Raw genomic sequence first — 15,953 nt, forward strand, 5'->3', positions numbered from 1 at the left:
GGGGCGGTTGGCCTAAACTAGTCTCTGCGATTAATTTTTTAAAGTTAACTTTTGCGCATGAAGGAGTAGAGCAGTAGCATTGTGTTATGTGAAAATTGTGCAAATAGATCTGTAGATGTTTGTGTTGCCGCTTTTGTAATTTACATAAGTTTATTTATGCAACACATCTCGTTGTTTACGTCATGCATTTATGTCAAGAGAAATATTACAAATATCACAATTTTATGAAACGATGTGTGTGGTTGTTGTTTAATCCCGGAAAACAGGGTAACCGTTGGTGTGAAACCAAAAACAAAGGACGACTGCGTTGTTGCAAAATTTAGCATGGCGACCTGTTTTATAAAATGTAAAATGCTGGGCCGTATACATTTTGGCACTGATCTTTGGATGAGAAATTCTTGCAGTCATCTTCAGCTCTCGTTGAAGCTTTAGCTACACCATTTACAGCATCTAGCCTCTGCAACTACGATTTCCTTCAAAACATACCTGTCTAATGCCTTTGCTTTCACAACGATTAATTAAAACCGGATTGTGCGTTTGAGCAACATATTGTCTCTGCGCGTATATTATATTACAGACGTTGCTATTTACAAATTAAATTAAATCAATTAAATTATATAGCACGAATACGTAATTTCTGTGGAATTTAAGCAGAATTTGGCATGTTGTTGGACCTATTTTAAGGTGGTATCTATGCATGAGACAAAAGCACGCCATTGTAGTAGATTAACTAATCACGATTTTGCGAAGTCAAACAAAGGGATAACTATACATGCGCAGATAAAAACAAGCTAATGTAATGAACGATTATCAATTTTGAGACATTTGATTCAAAACGATTTAACTCAATCCTTTTCTCAAGTCATTGAATGCTTTTATTTCTGATCAATTTTTAAAATCTTGTCCCACTGAGATGTTCTGCAATGCTTTGTGAAAGCCTATTTGTTTTGGGATGTTGGTCACATGCAGCGGGAAGCCAGGATAATTAAAATACCGCAAAAAAATGTACTTTCCTGTGATTTACAACACTTGGTTGTAATTGTTGCACGCGTTGCACACCTGATCACGTGACACTACAAGCGGTGCCAATGTCATCTATTCCTCCTCTTTTTCTTTGCGTTTTCTTACGTGATAAATTGTTGCCACATAACCTTGAAGCAGTCTTACCGGATGGTAGACGCAACGTCAGTTTTAATAGAAATCTCGTAACCTTGTGCCAGAAGAGCAGTTCATTAAAAAGACTTGAACGCGACCTATATTTCGATTCTTGATGAATATTACCAACAGGGTTCGGGACGGCGATGGGTTTCCCAATATCTGCTGTAGTGGCTAATGTTGTGATGGTGACTATTGAGGAGAAAGCACTTTTGAGCATCCTTGGTGCTATTGGAAACGCTACGTGGAAGACACGTTTGCCATTCTTGATGCAGAAAATGTGCAAGCCTTCCGGGGCTACATTAACAGCATCGAGGATTCTGTCAAGTTTACGTCAGAAGTGGATAGCAGTAGCAAGATACCGTTCTTGGAAGTAGAGGTTTACCGGGACAAGGATGGAATAATCAATACCCGTCTATACCGGAAACCGACTCCCACGATTCGTTACCTTTCTTTTCTGTCGGCACACCCGATAGAAACATAAAAGAATGGCATATTGAGATCACTAATGGATAGAGCTTATTTCGAAAGAACAAGATCAAGCAGAGGTTGGGGTTATCAAAGATGTGGTGCGAAAAAACAATATCCTTCTTGGATGTTATCAGGCGCGAAACCGGCAGTAATCCATAAGAGTGAAACGGCCACTAGCGGAACAGTGGTTATACCCTGGTCTCACCGAAATAATGCGAAGAATGTTGTCAGATTACGACATAAAAGTCTACACCAAGACACATAGAACGCTTTGTAGTCTAATATCACGATCTATTGCTACTGAGGCTTCCGAGCCTAAGGTAGTGGTATATTTAATACCTTCCAAAGAGTGCGATGCATTATACATTGGCGAAACCAGGAGGGCGTTTAAGACGCAACTAAAAGAACATCGCCGCGACTTTGCATCGAGCGATGCCAGCAAGACGGCGTTGGCCAAAAACAGCGGATGTTTCAATGACAATGAACAGTGTAAGTATTTTCCGGCAGTTTACAACAGTTTGTTGCAATTGTTTCGCCTCCCGCAGTGTGCTTGTTTCGCCTTTGTCACGTGATTTGATAAGCGGTGTCAACGTGCCTATTTTTCCTTTATTTGCGCTTTTGCAAATGGTTTTAAAAAATGAAAAAATCAATTAACCCTTCTTCGCAAAATTTAGACCATAATGAATTGATTTGATTTTGTACATGTGAAATTCTTTAATTAATAGACTACTTATCTTAATAAAACATCACACGCAATTCCAGATATTAACGATGAGTAATCTTATCGGTTAAAAGCCCTTTGAACAAACGAAAACTGCAGACAAATTGTGCTTGCTTCGATCCATCAAGATAGATCGATTATTCCCAAGGAGGCGCCTGAATGCTATTATGTACATTCATTTTTGTTGCTTGTTTGCAGGCCAGGTAATTCACAATTTAGGACAGGAAAAGTCACGAGCAAAGTGTAAAAGAATTGTGTTCGATTTTGCATGAGCAATATATGAGGCTGTGTAAAATTTAAAATACAACCGTATTTGTATGAGTTATTAAATTCCCATTGGTCCTCCCAGATAATAAACGTCGTGATTAATAACTTTGACAAAAGAAATTGCAATAAGAAAGGCCATAATATCTTTAAAGCGGTTTTAATGATTAATGCTCGTTAAAGCATGCAATAAGTGTATTTGCCATTTTACCTTATTTTTTGATAAACAAATCTTACATTCGTTGAGTTTTGATGTCGCAATTGCAATCATTAGTGCCTAAAACCCCTTTTCCTTGAAGCAAAGCCTCAAAGCAAACAAATTTGTGCTGACAACGCCCCTCGATCAGCATCGTATTCTTATGACCGTATCGGTTGCCCTTGAAGGGGTAGAGGGGCCAAAGCAAAATAAAATGTACTTCACTATTCAGTATTATTTTTGTCTATACGCTAAATGATGAACTCTTCAAAAACTTTCAAACTTTTTAAAGCTGAAATTTCAAGCAACCGGAATGAAAGGACGCATACGGCAATATACAGCCGATTTATTAAACGTAAACTAAACAATGATAACGATTGTGGCGAATTCAGGCGGTCCCTGGTACAGAAATCTCGAAAATTCATTTTCCCGCTAAATGAACACTCAAGTTCCAAATTTCGGAGTAAGGTTACTTATTCTTAAATGGGTTTTCTAGCACTTCTATTTAAATGCACACAGCAAAAATTGCTTTTCTACACACATGATCTGTGCAAACGAGTAATGTATTCTTTGCTTTAAACGTTGATGGTCCTTAGATCATAAACATTTAAATCACAATTAAAAACTGCACATACTGCTGCAGCAAAATTCGAGAATTTTTTTTTGATAAACCTAAGCTGTCCAACAGGAATCTGTTGCTGACAATGCTGAGCGTTTTTCATTTGTCACCTGCTGCCCGCCGACAGTTTCAAGTGCAGTTGTCCACTCGCCGCCGTAGCGTCGAGAGGTCAATTTGAAGATAAGAGGAAAGAATGAAGTGAAGCGAATAAATGCGCAAATTGTTACATAAAATTAATGTTAGTTTGTTGTTGATTCGATACTGTTGTGAGCAACCCAGAATTTACAAAAATCAGTTTGATTTTATGAGCACAAGAGCATCAATAATCGTTGAAAGCTGCAGACGGGTGTACACACTGTTTCGACCCGTACGTTTCGGTTAACGTCGATCCGGTGAGAAACCAACTATGTTGTTTGTTACCCAATTGGACACCTAATGCATCGACGTTGACCGAATGGTACTACAAAGTAAAAATATGTGTGCCTTCTTTATGTTAAAGCTAGCCCAGTGCCACTGTCAACAGCCACACTGAGGCTCAAAAAGACCAGGTCGTTCTGTGGATGTAATAGAAATATTGATAAGGTTTGAAACACTTTTGAATATGATTGTTTGTATTTCTATGAGGGCAACATATCATTATAATAGAGGTGCAGATAGCGCAGTACAGTTTTTCGGCCTCTCAGGCCTCATCAGGCTTCCCAAGATTATGATGGCCGATGGCCAAATTTTTGTTGCACAATATGTGGTATGTGGGTAATAAATTGTTGGATAATAAATCTTGTGCTTTGGATAAACAGCATTCTAGCTTTGGCTTTTTTATTTAAATCTTGTGCTGACATATCTTTATTATTTGTAGAAAAAATATTATAAACCATACAATTCAAATTCTTCCAAACTTATCCAGACAACAGCATAATATAGGAAATATGTGCACTAACAATTCTTCCATTACACAAGATTACTGTGGATATAAAGATTATGACGAAACACTCAGTGTAATAACTTCAGTAAGTTTGTGTGTTCAGGTTACAAGGACGGATAAATTTCAATATGTGCGTTTTCTTACCCATAATATTGTTATTGAATTACTTTTGTCTTAAATATGTTTCCTTTGTTTGTGGAAACATGTTCGATAGCGGGAAAACAACAAAAAAATTACCACAATGCATTGCAAAGAATTTTTGTTGCTGAACGTCAGTGCGCAAAATATGTACCAATGCGTAGGGCAGCATCAAATATTATATATTATATTGAGATACAAGCAAATTAATTTAAAAATAAAAAAAATGAACAATATTTTTTAAAAACAATTATTTATAATAAGGCTTTTCTACCTAATGAATAGATTGCAATAAAAAAACCTTTAGCACAGACATGAACTTAGTTTCATTTCAGGCAACCGTTTGCACCCTTGCCATATTGTTGATCTTTGTCATTCTTGTGGGCAACGGAATCATTATCGGCGTAGTGGTGAAATACCCCAAGTTAAGAACGGCACAGAATATATTCTTCTGTTCATTATCTGTGTCTGACTTTACGCTGGCGTTGACGGTTCTTCCATTCAGCGTAATGCGAGAAATGCTCGGTTATTGGCCATTGGGTGCTGCTCTTTGTAAGGTAATATTTTTTAATCAAGTTTTTTTGATTTGAAATTCGTCAGCAAACTTTAGTGATGTTTGCAAAGCAACACGTTTTCAGTGGCAATTTTTTTATTTCTATGTAAGGCCTGACAATGGTGCTTTACTTTTAAACAAAATTACAGATGTTTAGTTTCTTTATGTAAACATAAAATTATAATAATATTTACATCCAGAATTTCTTTATGTACTATTTAGCCTACATCCTGGTCATGGTTATTACTTTCGCCCGTATATTTCACCCGTTTGAATAAGCACGACTAGAATTTTTCGTAAAAAAGCACCGAGCGATTTCGCGAATCTTTCCAAATGTTTCATTTAATTTTGAATGTCTGATTCTCAACGCTTTTGTTTCACACATTTATAATCAATTTAATTAAAAAACAAAATGAAATTCTGCATTATGTCGTATCAGAATTTTATTTTTCAGTCAGCTAAGAAATAGAAAATATTTATTAACATTCTGTTCGAATCAGGTCTACCTTGCAACGGATATATTTCTGTGTACGGCCAGTATTTGGAACTTGTGCTTGATCAGCCTTAACCGGTACTTCGCCTTCACAATGGGAAGACGCTACAGGTAAACCATTTCTAAATTGCCGCATAATAAAATAAGAGTGTTCTGACATTAGACTCGACGTAGAAATACTTTTATGTTGCATGTTTTTTGAAACGTGAAATTGTGCGCCATGGCAAATTGGAAACCGTGCATTTCTTATTGCAGAACGATGTGCACACATAAACGTATACTAAGGATCGTAGTGGCCGGTTGGATTTGGTCTGGGTTTGTTTGTGTCCCTGGATTCGTGTTTTCAAATTCCTTAGCAGTAGAAAAGGTAAGCGAATTACATCAGACAACTTATTCCGATGGTCAGATAACAAAATAACTTTATGCGGCGTGAGAATACGTGTCCTATCTTTAAAACAACCTTATGTGATAAAAAACATTCCACTTATTGATTGATCTTTATATAAATTAAAATAAAAGTTTCTTTGTTATAAATTTACATTTTATTTTTTTTATCTGAATAACTAGATCTCGACATTTTAATTTCAAAACTAATTAAATTGTTAAAGTTAAATTTATTGCTGATTGTTTTATTACGGAAGGATCCAAAGGTGTGCACGCACTCCAAGGAGACGTGGTATATTCTCTTCAGTGTCTCTGGATCTTTCTACATACCGTTAGTAATCATGATGGTAGCTTATTGGAGAATTTCGAGACTTTTAAAACAGATGGTCGACAACCCAATGGTACTTAAACTAATTGTATGATTGAAGTGTAACATTTGTTATTCTCAATAAAGTCTTTGATGTTTATTCCGAATCAAGGAAAATCTTGAAGCACGCAATGAATAAACCATTACGTTTCATTAAAACATATTTTATGTAAAAATGTGTTAACATGGAATGGCATTCGTTATTTTTAGATTGGAGCAGTTATTCTGAGGAGACAAAGACGAATCCAGTTGATGACAGGAATTGTGTTGGGCGCTTTCATTGTTTGCTGGTTTCCCTTTTTCCAAACTTACGTCATAACTTCGTTATGTTCAGTTTGCTGCGTTCACCCAAAACTATTTAAATTTCTGGAATGGTGAGACATTTCTGTAGCCGAACAGTATCTTAAAATCTGGGTAAATTATTCCCTATTTTACACGACTTTCCACACTATAATAACATAAATTCATAAATGTCAACAAAAATACCACCGTATCTAAGTTTGGTGTTTGATGAAAATTGCACAGATAATCGGTTTTAATGTTTTTCTTGTCGTTCAGGTTTGCCTACTGCAACAGCGCTGTGAACCCATTTATTTACAGCATGGCCAAGAATGATTTGCGGCAGTATGTGAAGTTGATATTTCGCGATAGAACAGATGGACAGACAAATTTGGAGTCTAACATCGGCATAAAACTGGCCGCGGCCCTGAGGGATGAAGACGAACATTTAAGTTAGTAACTTTTGCGAATTTCTTTCAAAAAGGAAAAATGAGTACTGAGTTATTAATTGTTGAACCTGTCGGGTATATTTCCAATGCCAGTAGCGTTCTTTTGACAAAAAATCGGACAACGTGAATTTACATATTGGTCGTAAAAAATCACACGCGTCGTATATATTTTTGCTGCAGCAACATAATTTTTTTCTTATTTGTGCAGTAAATTTGCTAGTGTTTGATTCGTATAATCCAATTCGTATAAGCGTTTTTAATGAATACTGTTTAATATATCCATCTTGATTAAAAACAATTTTGGTTTTTCCCGATTAGATTTAGAAGAATTACTTCAAATGCATAGTTTGAGTAGAACCAAGAGGTTTGTAAAGTTCCCTCCAAAAAGCTGCAGCAAGGCAAATTCTTCAGGACTTCAAAAAATCTGCTCGAAGCGCGTAAGAAACTGGTTCAAATTTAGTATGACAACTTGTAACTAGCCCTCTGCATGCAACATTAACTGTCTTCTACATGTGATGTATTTTGTGTTAATTTATTATAAAAAATGGTGACAACTGAGTAACATTATATAGTTCTGTTAAAAAAATATATTTGCCAAGTTTAGGAATTGCACTGCAATAATTACGTTTGATCGTTGATTATGTTCTCACATTAGTCTATCTTAACATTACAAACAGGTTTAATATTAATATTACACACCAATTTGTCGTCACTTCACTTTTTTTTGAAATTGTTCAACTGGACCGCATGCGGCCCGCGGGTTGGCCATTACTGATCTAAATAATAATTTTTTGTGGAATCATATGCACAAGTGCAACAAGTATTTTCTTTAATTGCATTGCAGACAAGAGTTTTGCAAAACAGTGGTGATACTGACAAGATGCAAAATTACTATAACGAGAGCAACAGAATTGATGTTTCATCAGAAAACCAAGGTAGCCTACATACAGAATCACCCAATGCCTATAGGTTTTTCAGAATTATCCAAAATTATCGGAAACTTTGAGAATCAATAAAAATAGACATCATTAAAATTTTTAGAAACAGAAGTAAGTTATTATTGAGACATTGTAGTTATTGTAAGTTAACCGCATGTATGCCAAAACAAAAATATACAAATTCATTTGCAACATATCGACTTTTTGTTTTTTCTTGCAGTGGTTAAGCTGTCTTTGGTTAAAGAGGAAAAAGGAACAATGAACATATCACCTTTATTACAAAACAAGCACCAGGTTTTTCTTCTTGTTTAATCCATAATTTCATGTTTCTTTAATAAAAATATCTTGAAGGTGGTCAATCCGGTGATTGCTTTTGCCGAAAATATATTTTCCGAAAATTATGTATGAGGAGAAAGTCACATGAGGCGCCTGACACTGGACTCGGTAATTCATATAACCTACAACATACGGCTATTAATGTTAGTTGTTTAGGTATGAACAACTCATAAGAAACAATTCAAGAATGTGGTATATCAATAATTTTGAAAAGTGACAGACGACTTACAAATGCAAGTGTCAAAAATTTATTGCAAAGAGACTTTCTTAAATTTTTTGAAAAATTAACCTCTGTGCAATCTCGTGTATTTTTACAAACGAATGCAACATCATTGCCCTTTGTTTACATAGTACGTACTAATTTTTCAAGATCACATTTTGGCAAGTGCACATGAATCCGTCAGTCGTGAAACATCCAACTGCAAAGCGAAACAGTTTGTAGATATCGAGGTCAGCTGTTATCCTCATTCAAGACAAGGAATGGCAAGTCTATGAGCGTACAAACTCTGCACTTGACAAACGCTATCATTGGCCTTTTAATACTGGGCAATTACAATGAGATCTTGTACTGTTCTGAACATTTGTCACAGGACGGATCAAGTAATTTCTTTCTGTCACCAATTACGTGTGTTATGAGCGTATTGAAATTTGCAAGTGCTGATGTACATAATTTCTACACAAAAAATAAAAGGACTTAATAAAATTACTCATTTCATTTATATGCACTTATTACACAACATCAAGTGAACAAAACAGGATATACGATTCAAGTGAATTTTTGTACACCTACGTGTGTATGTAAAAATCTCATCTCAAGGAAGTATTGCATAGGCCCGGTGTTCCACAAAAAACAAACCATTTTATTGTAAACGAAAATTTCTATCAGTTTTGAAAGCATGGAAATTGAATAGGAGTGTAGTATAGTACGATATGCTTGTCAAAAAACGGTAGAGAAACTTTCAACGTTAATAATAAATCATAAATGTATTAACATGCAAGCTAATACTATGTGGGGATGTTCGTTGCCGCTCTTCAGAGTATGCATGTGAGGTTCGAAGATTTATATACCGGTGTCTGATCTATCCAAATTTGTATGCCTTGCTTTCGATTTGTTCTTAATAGTTACATTCATAGGCCGGTTCCTTTGCCTGTTGCTGATTCGGTCATGCGTTAAAACGGGGACATTCAAAATAAGACATTATACGTCTGTCTTTAAATCTGAATCATAATTGAGTTGTAGAGAGTAATGCACAATGTATCGGCAAGGTCTCATCCGTGCGGCTGGTAACTGTAGTAGTGAACTGACTTCTAAACTAACAGACACCGGAAATCATAGATTAAATAAGAAAAAAACGCTTGCTTATTTGCAATGACGGTCAAGTGCTCAATAATTAATTCTCCATGCGCCTTTATATGTTCAAAACACTTGAAAACACGTGGACGGTCCTTTCATTCAGTATAATGCGAGTCGGGTGTGTGTCTTAGTCAGATTTCTGGTGTAATTCTGAGTACATAAACTATTGAACTAGAATACCAATGATTCAGCAATGATTCACACATAAATTGGGTTATGAATGTATTCGTTCACAACAAATCAAATATAAACAAAACAATGCAAAGATCAGGCACCTAGCAATTCCGGAACATGACATACATACATGTCTTGAACAGTCGTTTTCGAACGAAAATTATTTGCAATTTTGAACTTAATTGCACAGAGAGACAAACTAAATAAAATTAACATCTCTTGGTTTTACAACTTACAAGGTTGTTATTTAATCATGTTTTACAAATCTAGCAATGCCAAACATTTCAGTAAATTAAATTGAAATTACAATAGATAAATCAAAGTTTCGACTCCAGCACCAGTTCAACCTCGCCTTGGTTGTCGCCCACGTTGTAATCAACCCAGTCTCGAGCTATTGGAGCAGACAGCATTGCGTCGGATAAGCCAAAGGCGTCGCACAGCTTAAGAGCGTATACGGTGCAATCACCCTGCACGATTCGGCCGTTGCTTCGTTGACCTAAATTTATCAAAACAACGTAATATAGGCATTTTTGACAATGCAAAAAATACTGTGAGCCCTTATGTATAATGCCAATTGCAAACCGAACGAAAAGGCCGTACAATATGATGATAACGAATGGGTATGCGATCTACACAACGTTCTTTTATTAAACGCTATGCTCCATGAAAAGGGTTTTAAATGCCAAACATAGCGTAATTGCAGGTTTCGCACTTGACGTACAAAAGAGTTTTTACTTTAGAAAATTGGTACAAATGTTATCCGCCAATTTAAAAGCTAAGAGTTTCAAGTTTAAGGTAAACTTTCATAATCAAACCGAATATCGAAACTATACATCTTCGTTTTCATAAAAAAAACAAGCAAAAAAAGCATTCCATGCCCAGTTACAATTTTCCAATTGTTTCTGCAGTTGGACTTCTAGTAATTAATTAGTTTCCACAACAATTGTTTTTTACTCGTTAAACAGTTTTATTTATGCGTTAATTTTGTCCATTAAGTATGGATCTCTGCGTTTTTGGTTATTTTTCTATATTTGCAGAGATAATAGCTATATACAGGCGAAATCGATTTTTAAATAACTTTAATAAACTAGCTAACTTTAATCCGAGACACTTTATTTCAAACAGTTCCCCCAAAGGGCTTTGGTATTATAGTTTAAATTATCAAGTAAGTCTACATTACCAACAGCTTAGCGGTGGCAGGTGTTATCGAAATATAATCTGCGCAGTTGAACGAGGATGGATTTGAGAGATGGATCGGTTTCGGGGGAATCTATCACAGCTTTCACCTGTTCACTGATCAGCAGCTCTCCGTAAGCACAAGCGGCTCCCTGAAAACAACAAACGATTTTGATTAAATATGACTACATGATGGATTTATAGCACACCTTGCGTATTTAAACCATCGCCTACACCGTCATCAATAATATTGACGTTTAGCAAATATACATGATGTAATTTTAGCATTTTGCGCTGACGAGATGAAATCGATCGTGTGGTTACGTCAGCATAAGACCAAACAACAGAAGTCCAGTTATAACAAATTTTCATTATAACCACAACATGTGCACCCAACGGAACTAAACTCAATTTCTCCCCCCAGAGTATTAACGTCGTGATCAATGCAAACAGAAAGGCTATAATATCTTTAAAGCGGTTTAAATAATTAATGCTCGTTGAAGCATGCAATATGTGTATTTGCCATTTTACCTTATTTTTTGATAAACAAATCTTACACTCGTTGAGTTTTGATGTCGCAATTGCAATCATTAGTGCCTAAAACCCCTTTTTCTTGATGCAAAGCCTCAAAGCAAACAAAGTTGTGCTGACAATGCACCTTGATCAGCATCGTATTCTTATGACCGTATCGGTTGCCTCTGAAGGGGTAGAGGGGGCCAAAGCAAAATAAAATATACTTGTCACTATTCAGTCATTGTATTATTTTTATCTATGCGCTAAATGATGAACTTTGTATAGACTGTCAAAACTGAAATTTCAAGCAACCAGAACGGATATACAGCCGACTTAATAAACGTAAACTGAGCAATGATCAAATTTTGGTGAATTCAGGCGGTCCGTGGTAGCGAAATTTCGAAAATTCATTTTCCCACCAAATGAACAAATGAGTTCCAAATTTGGGGGAAAATATTTGGGATTTTGTTCGGTTCAGACAGGGAGATAAATTACTTTTCTGTGTGATATTTGTCTTATTATTGAATGGAATTTCTAGAATTTGTTTTTAAATGCACACAGCTTTCTATGTTCAAAAATATTTTTCCACACGCATGACCTGTGCAAACGAGTAATGTATTCTTCACTTTAAATAAAACTTCTGACCAATCAATCACAATTGAAAGCTGCCGTTAAATTCCAGAAAATTTTGTTTCGTAAACCTAAGCTGTTCAAGAGGAATCTGTTGCTGACAATGCACAGCGTTTTTCCTTTGTCACCTGCTGCCCGCCGACAGTTTCAGGTGCAGATGTCCACTCGCCGCTGTAGCGTCGACAGGTCAACGTGAAGGTAATAAATGAGGCCAGGAATAAAGTGAGGCAAATAAATGCGCAAATTTTGTACATAAAAGTAATGTTAGTTTGTTGTTGATTCGATACTGTTGTGAACAACCCAGGTTTTACAAAAAATCAGCTTAATTTTATATGCAAAAAAGCATTAATAATCGTTGAAAGCGGCAGACGGGTGTACACACTGTTTCGACCCGTACGTGCCTTTCGGTCAACGTCGATCCGGTGGGAAACCAACTATGTTGTTTGTTACCCAACTGGACACCAAATGGATGACTGAATGGTAATACAAAGTAAAAATATGTGTACCTTTTTATGTTAAAGCTATAGCCTAGTGCCACAGTCAACAGCAACACTGATGAAACGTTACAGGTCGAAACAGTGCGTAATACACCTGCAGCTGCCAGTATATAATTTTCTTTTGGCACTATTGATCAGGCTCAAAAAGACCAGGTCGTTCTGTGGGTGTAATAGAAATATTTATAAGGTTTGAAACACTTTTAAATATGATTGTTTGTATTTCTATGAGGGCAAATGCGCATATCATTATAATAGAGGTGTAGATAGCGCAGTACACTTTTTCGGCCTCATCGGACTTCCCAAGATTATGATGACCGATGGCCAAATTTTTGTGCACACAATGTAGGTATAAATTGTTGGATAATAAACCTTTTACTGACAAATTTCTATTTTTTGTAGAAATAAAATTATAAACCATATTTTTTTAAATTCTTTAAAGTTATCCAGATAACATAATATAGGAAATATGTGCACTAACAATTCATCCATTACACAAGATTACTGTGGATATAAAGATTATGACGAAACACTCAGTGTAACAACTTCAGTAAGTTTGTGTGTTCAGGTTACAAGGACGGATAAATTATAAATATGTGCGTTTTCTCACCGAAAATGTTGTAATTGAATTCCTTTTGTTTTAAATACGTTTCCTTTGTTTGTGGAAACGTGTTCGATTACGGGAAAATAACAAAAGAAATTAACACAACGTATTGCAAAGAATTTTTGTTACTTAAAGTCAATGCGCAAAAAATGTATGAATACGTAGGGCAGCATCAAATATTATATAATATATTTAGACTCAAGCAAATAAATTTAAAAATTAACAAATGTCTTTTAAACAATATTTTGAAACAAATATTTCTAATATGGCTTTTCTACCTAATGAATAGATTGCAATAAAAACACATTTAGCACAGACATGAACTTAGTTTCATTTCAGGCAACCGTTTGCACCCTTGCCATATTGTTGATCTTTGTCATTCTTGTGGGCAACGGAATCATTATCGGCGTAGTGGTGAAATACCCCAAGTTAAGAACGGCACAGAATATATTCTTCTGTTCATTATCTGTGTCTGACTTTACGCTGGCGTTGACGGTTCTTCCATTCAGCGTAATGCGAGAAATGCTCGGTTATTGGCCATTGGGCGCTGCTCTTTGCAAGGTAATATGTTTTGTTTTGACCAAGTATTTGTTATATTTCAAATTCGTCAACAAACTTTAGTGATGTTTGTAAAGCAACACGTTTTCAGTGGCAATTTCTTTTAATGTTATGTAAGACCTGACAATAGTGCTTTAATTTTAAACAAAATTACAGATGTTTAGTTTCTCTACGTATACATAAAATTATTATAATATTTACATCCAGAATTTCTTTTATGTACTATTTAGCCTACATTAAGATTATAGTTATTATTGTAGTTATTATTCATTTCGTTTGCATAAGCACGGCTAGAATTTATCGAAAGAAAACTCCGAGCGATTTCGCGAATCTTTTCAAATGTTCAATTCAATTTTAAATGTTTCATTCTCAACGCTTTTGTTTCACACATTTATAATCAAAAGAATTGAGAAAAAAAATTCTGCATTATGTCGTATCAGAATTTTATTTTGCAGTCAGTCAAGAAATAGCGAATAAAAATCTAACAAATTACAACTTTCTGTCCGAATCAGGTCTACCTTGCAATGGACATATTTCTATGTACGGCCAGTATTTGGAACTTGTGCTTGATCAGCCTTAACCGGTATTTCGCAATCACAATGGGAAAACGCTACAGGTCAACCATTTCTAAATTGCCGCATAATGAATTGAGAGGACTCTGACATTAGACTCGACGTAGAAATACTTTTATGTTGCATGTTTTCTTGACACGTGAAATTGTGCGCCCTGGCAAATTGGAAACCGTGCATTTCTTATTGCAGAACGATGTGCACACATAAACGTATACTAAAGGTCGTGGTGGTAGGTTGGATTTGGTCTGGGTTCGTTTGTGTCCCTGGATTCGTGTTTTCCTTAGCAGTAGAAGAGGTAAGCGAATTACATCAGACAACTTATTCCGATGGTCAGATAACACAATAACTTCATGCGGCGTGAGAGTACGTGTCCTTTCATTAAAACAGATATATAGGATAAAAAAAAATTCCACTTATTGATTGATCTTTATGTAAATTAAAATAAATGTTTCTTTGTCATAAAATTACTTTTTGTTATTTTTATCTGGATGACTAGATCTTGACATTTTAATTTCAAAGCTAATGAACTAGTCAAAGTTAAATTTATTGCTGATTGTTTTATTACGGAAGGATTCAAAGGTGTGCACGCATTCCAAGGAGACGTGGTATATTCTCTTCAGTGTTTCTGGATCTTTCTACATACCGTTAGTAATCATGATGGTAGCTTATTGGAGAATTTCGAGACTCTTAAAACAGATGGTCGACAACTCAGTGGTACTCAAACTAATTGTATGAATAAAGTGTGGCATCTAAAATCCTCAATGAAATCTTTGATGTTTAATCCCTGGGAAATATCCAACATATTTTGAAGCACGCATTAAATAAACCATTGCGTTTCATTAAAATATATTTATGTAAAAATGTGTTAACAAGGAATGGCATTCTTTATTTTTAGATTAAAGCAGTTACTCTGAGGAGACAAAGACGAATCCAGTTGATGACAGGAATTGTAATGGGCGCTTTTATTATGTGCTGGTTCCCCTTTTTCCAAACTTACGTCATAACTTCGCTATGTTCAGTTTGCTGCGTTCACCCAAAGCTATTTAAATTTCTAGAATGGTGAGACATTTCTGTAGCTGAACAGTATCTTAAAATCTGGGTAAACCATTCCCTACTTAACACGACTTTCTACACTATGGTAACATAAATTCATAAATATTAACAAAAATAACACCGCATTATCTAAGTTTGGTGTTTGATGAAAATTGCACAGATAATCAGTTTTAATGTTGTTCTTGTCGTTCAGGTTTGCCTACTGCAACAGCGCTGTGAACCCATTTATTTACAGCATGGCCAAAAATGATTTGCGGCAGTATGTGAAGTTGGTATTTCGCGATAGAACAGATGGACAGACAAATTTGGAGTCTAACATCGGCATAAAACTGCCCGCGGCCCTAAGGGATGTAGACGAACATTTAAGTTAGTAACTTTTGCGAATTTCTTACAAAAAAGAAAAATGAGTACTGAGTTATTAGTTGCTGAACCTGTCGGGTATATTTCCAATGCCAGTAGCGTTCTTTTGACAAAAAATCTGACAACGTAAATTTACATCGGTCGTAAAAAATCACACGCGCCATTAGTCTTTTCGCTGCA

The 15,953-nt window shown here is 35.6% G+C and overlaps 2 protein-coding genes across 2 annotated transcripts; both read left to right on the top strand.

The window, feature by feature from the left end:
- Positions 1 to 4,352: 4,352 nt before the first annotated feature.
- On the top strand, positions 4,353 to 7,019 carry LOC145914531 (alpha-2A adrenergic receptor-like). The gene is made up of 7 exons (XM_083002351.1): positions 4,353 to 4,433; positions 4,822 to 5,043; positions 5,540 to 5,643; positions 5,788 to 5,899; positions 6,174 to 6,317; positions 6,494 to 6,657; positions 6,842 to 7,019. Exons 1-7 carry the CDS (start codon positions 4,353 to 4,355, stop codon positions 7,017 to 7,019), a joined length of 1,005 nt encoding a protein of 334 aa, XP_082858477.1.
- Positions 7,020 to 13,095: 6,076 nt separating this feature from the next.
- Positions 13,096 to 15,784, top strand: LOC145914532 (alpha-2A adrenergic receptor-like). The gene is made up of 7 exons (XM_083002352.1): positions 13,096 to 13,176; positions 13,570 to 13,791; positions 14,301 to 14,404; positions 14,550 to 14,655; positions 14,931 to 15,074; positions 15,256 to 15,419; positions 15,607 to 15,784. Exons 1-7 carry the CDS (start codon positions 13,096 to 13,098, stop codon positions 15,782 to 15,784), a joined length of 999 nt encoding a protein of 332 aa, XP_082858478.1.
- Positions 15,785 to 15,953: the final 169 nt, after the last annotated feature.

This window comes from Ascidia mentula, chromosome 9 (genome assembly GCF_947561715.1).
Source record: "Ascidia mentula chromosome 9, kaAscMent1.1, whole genome shotgun sequence".
NCBI classification, from domain to species: domain Eukaryota; kingdom Metazoa; phylum Chordata; class Ascidiacea; order Phlebobranchia; family Ascidiidae; genus Ascidia; species Ascidia mentula.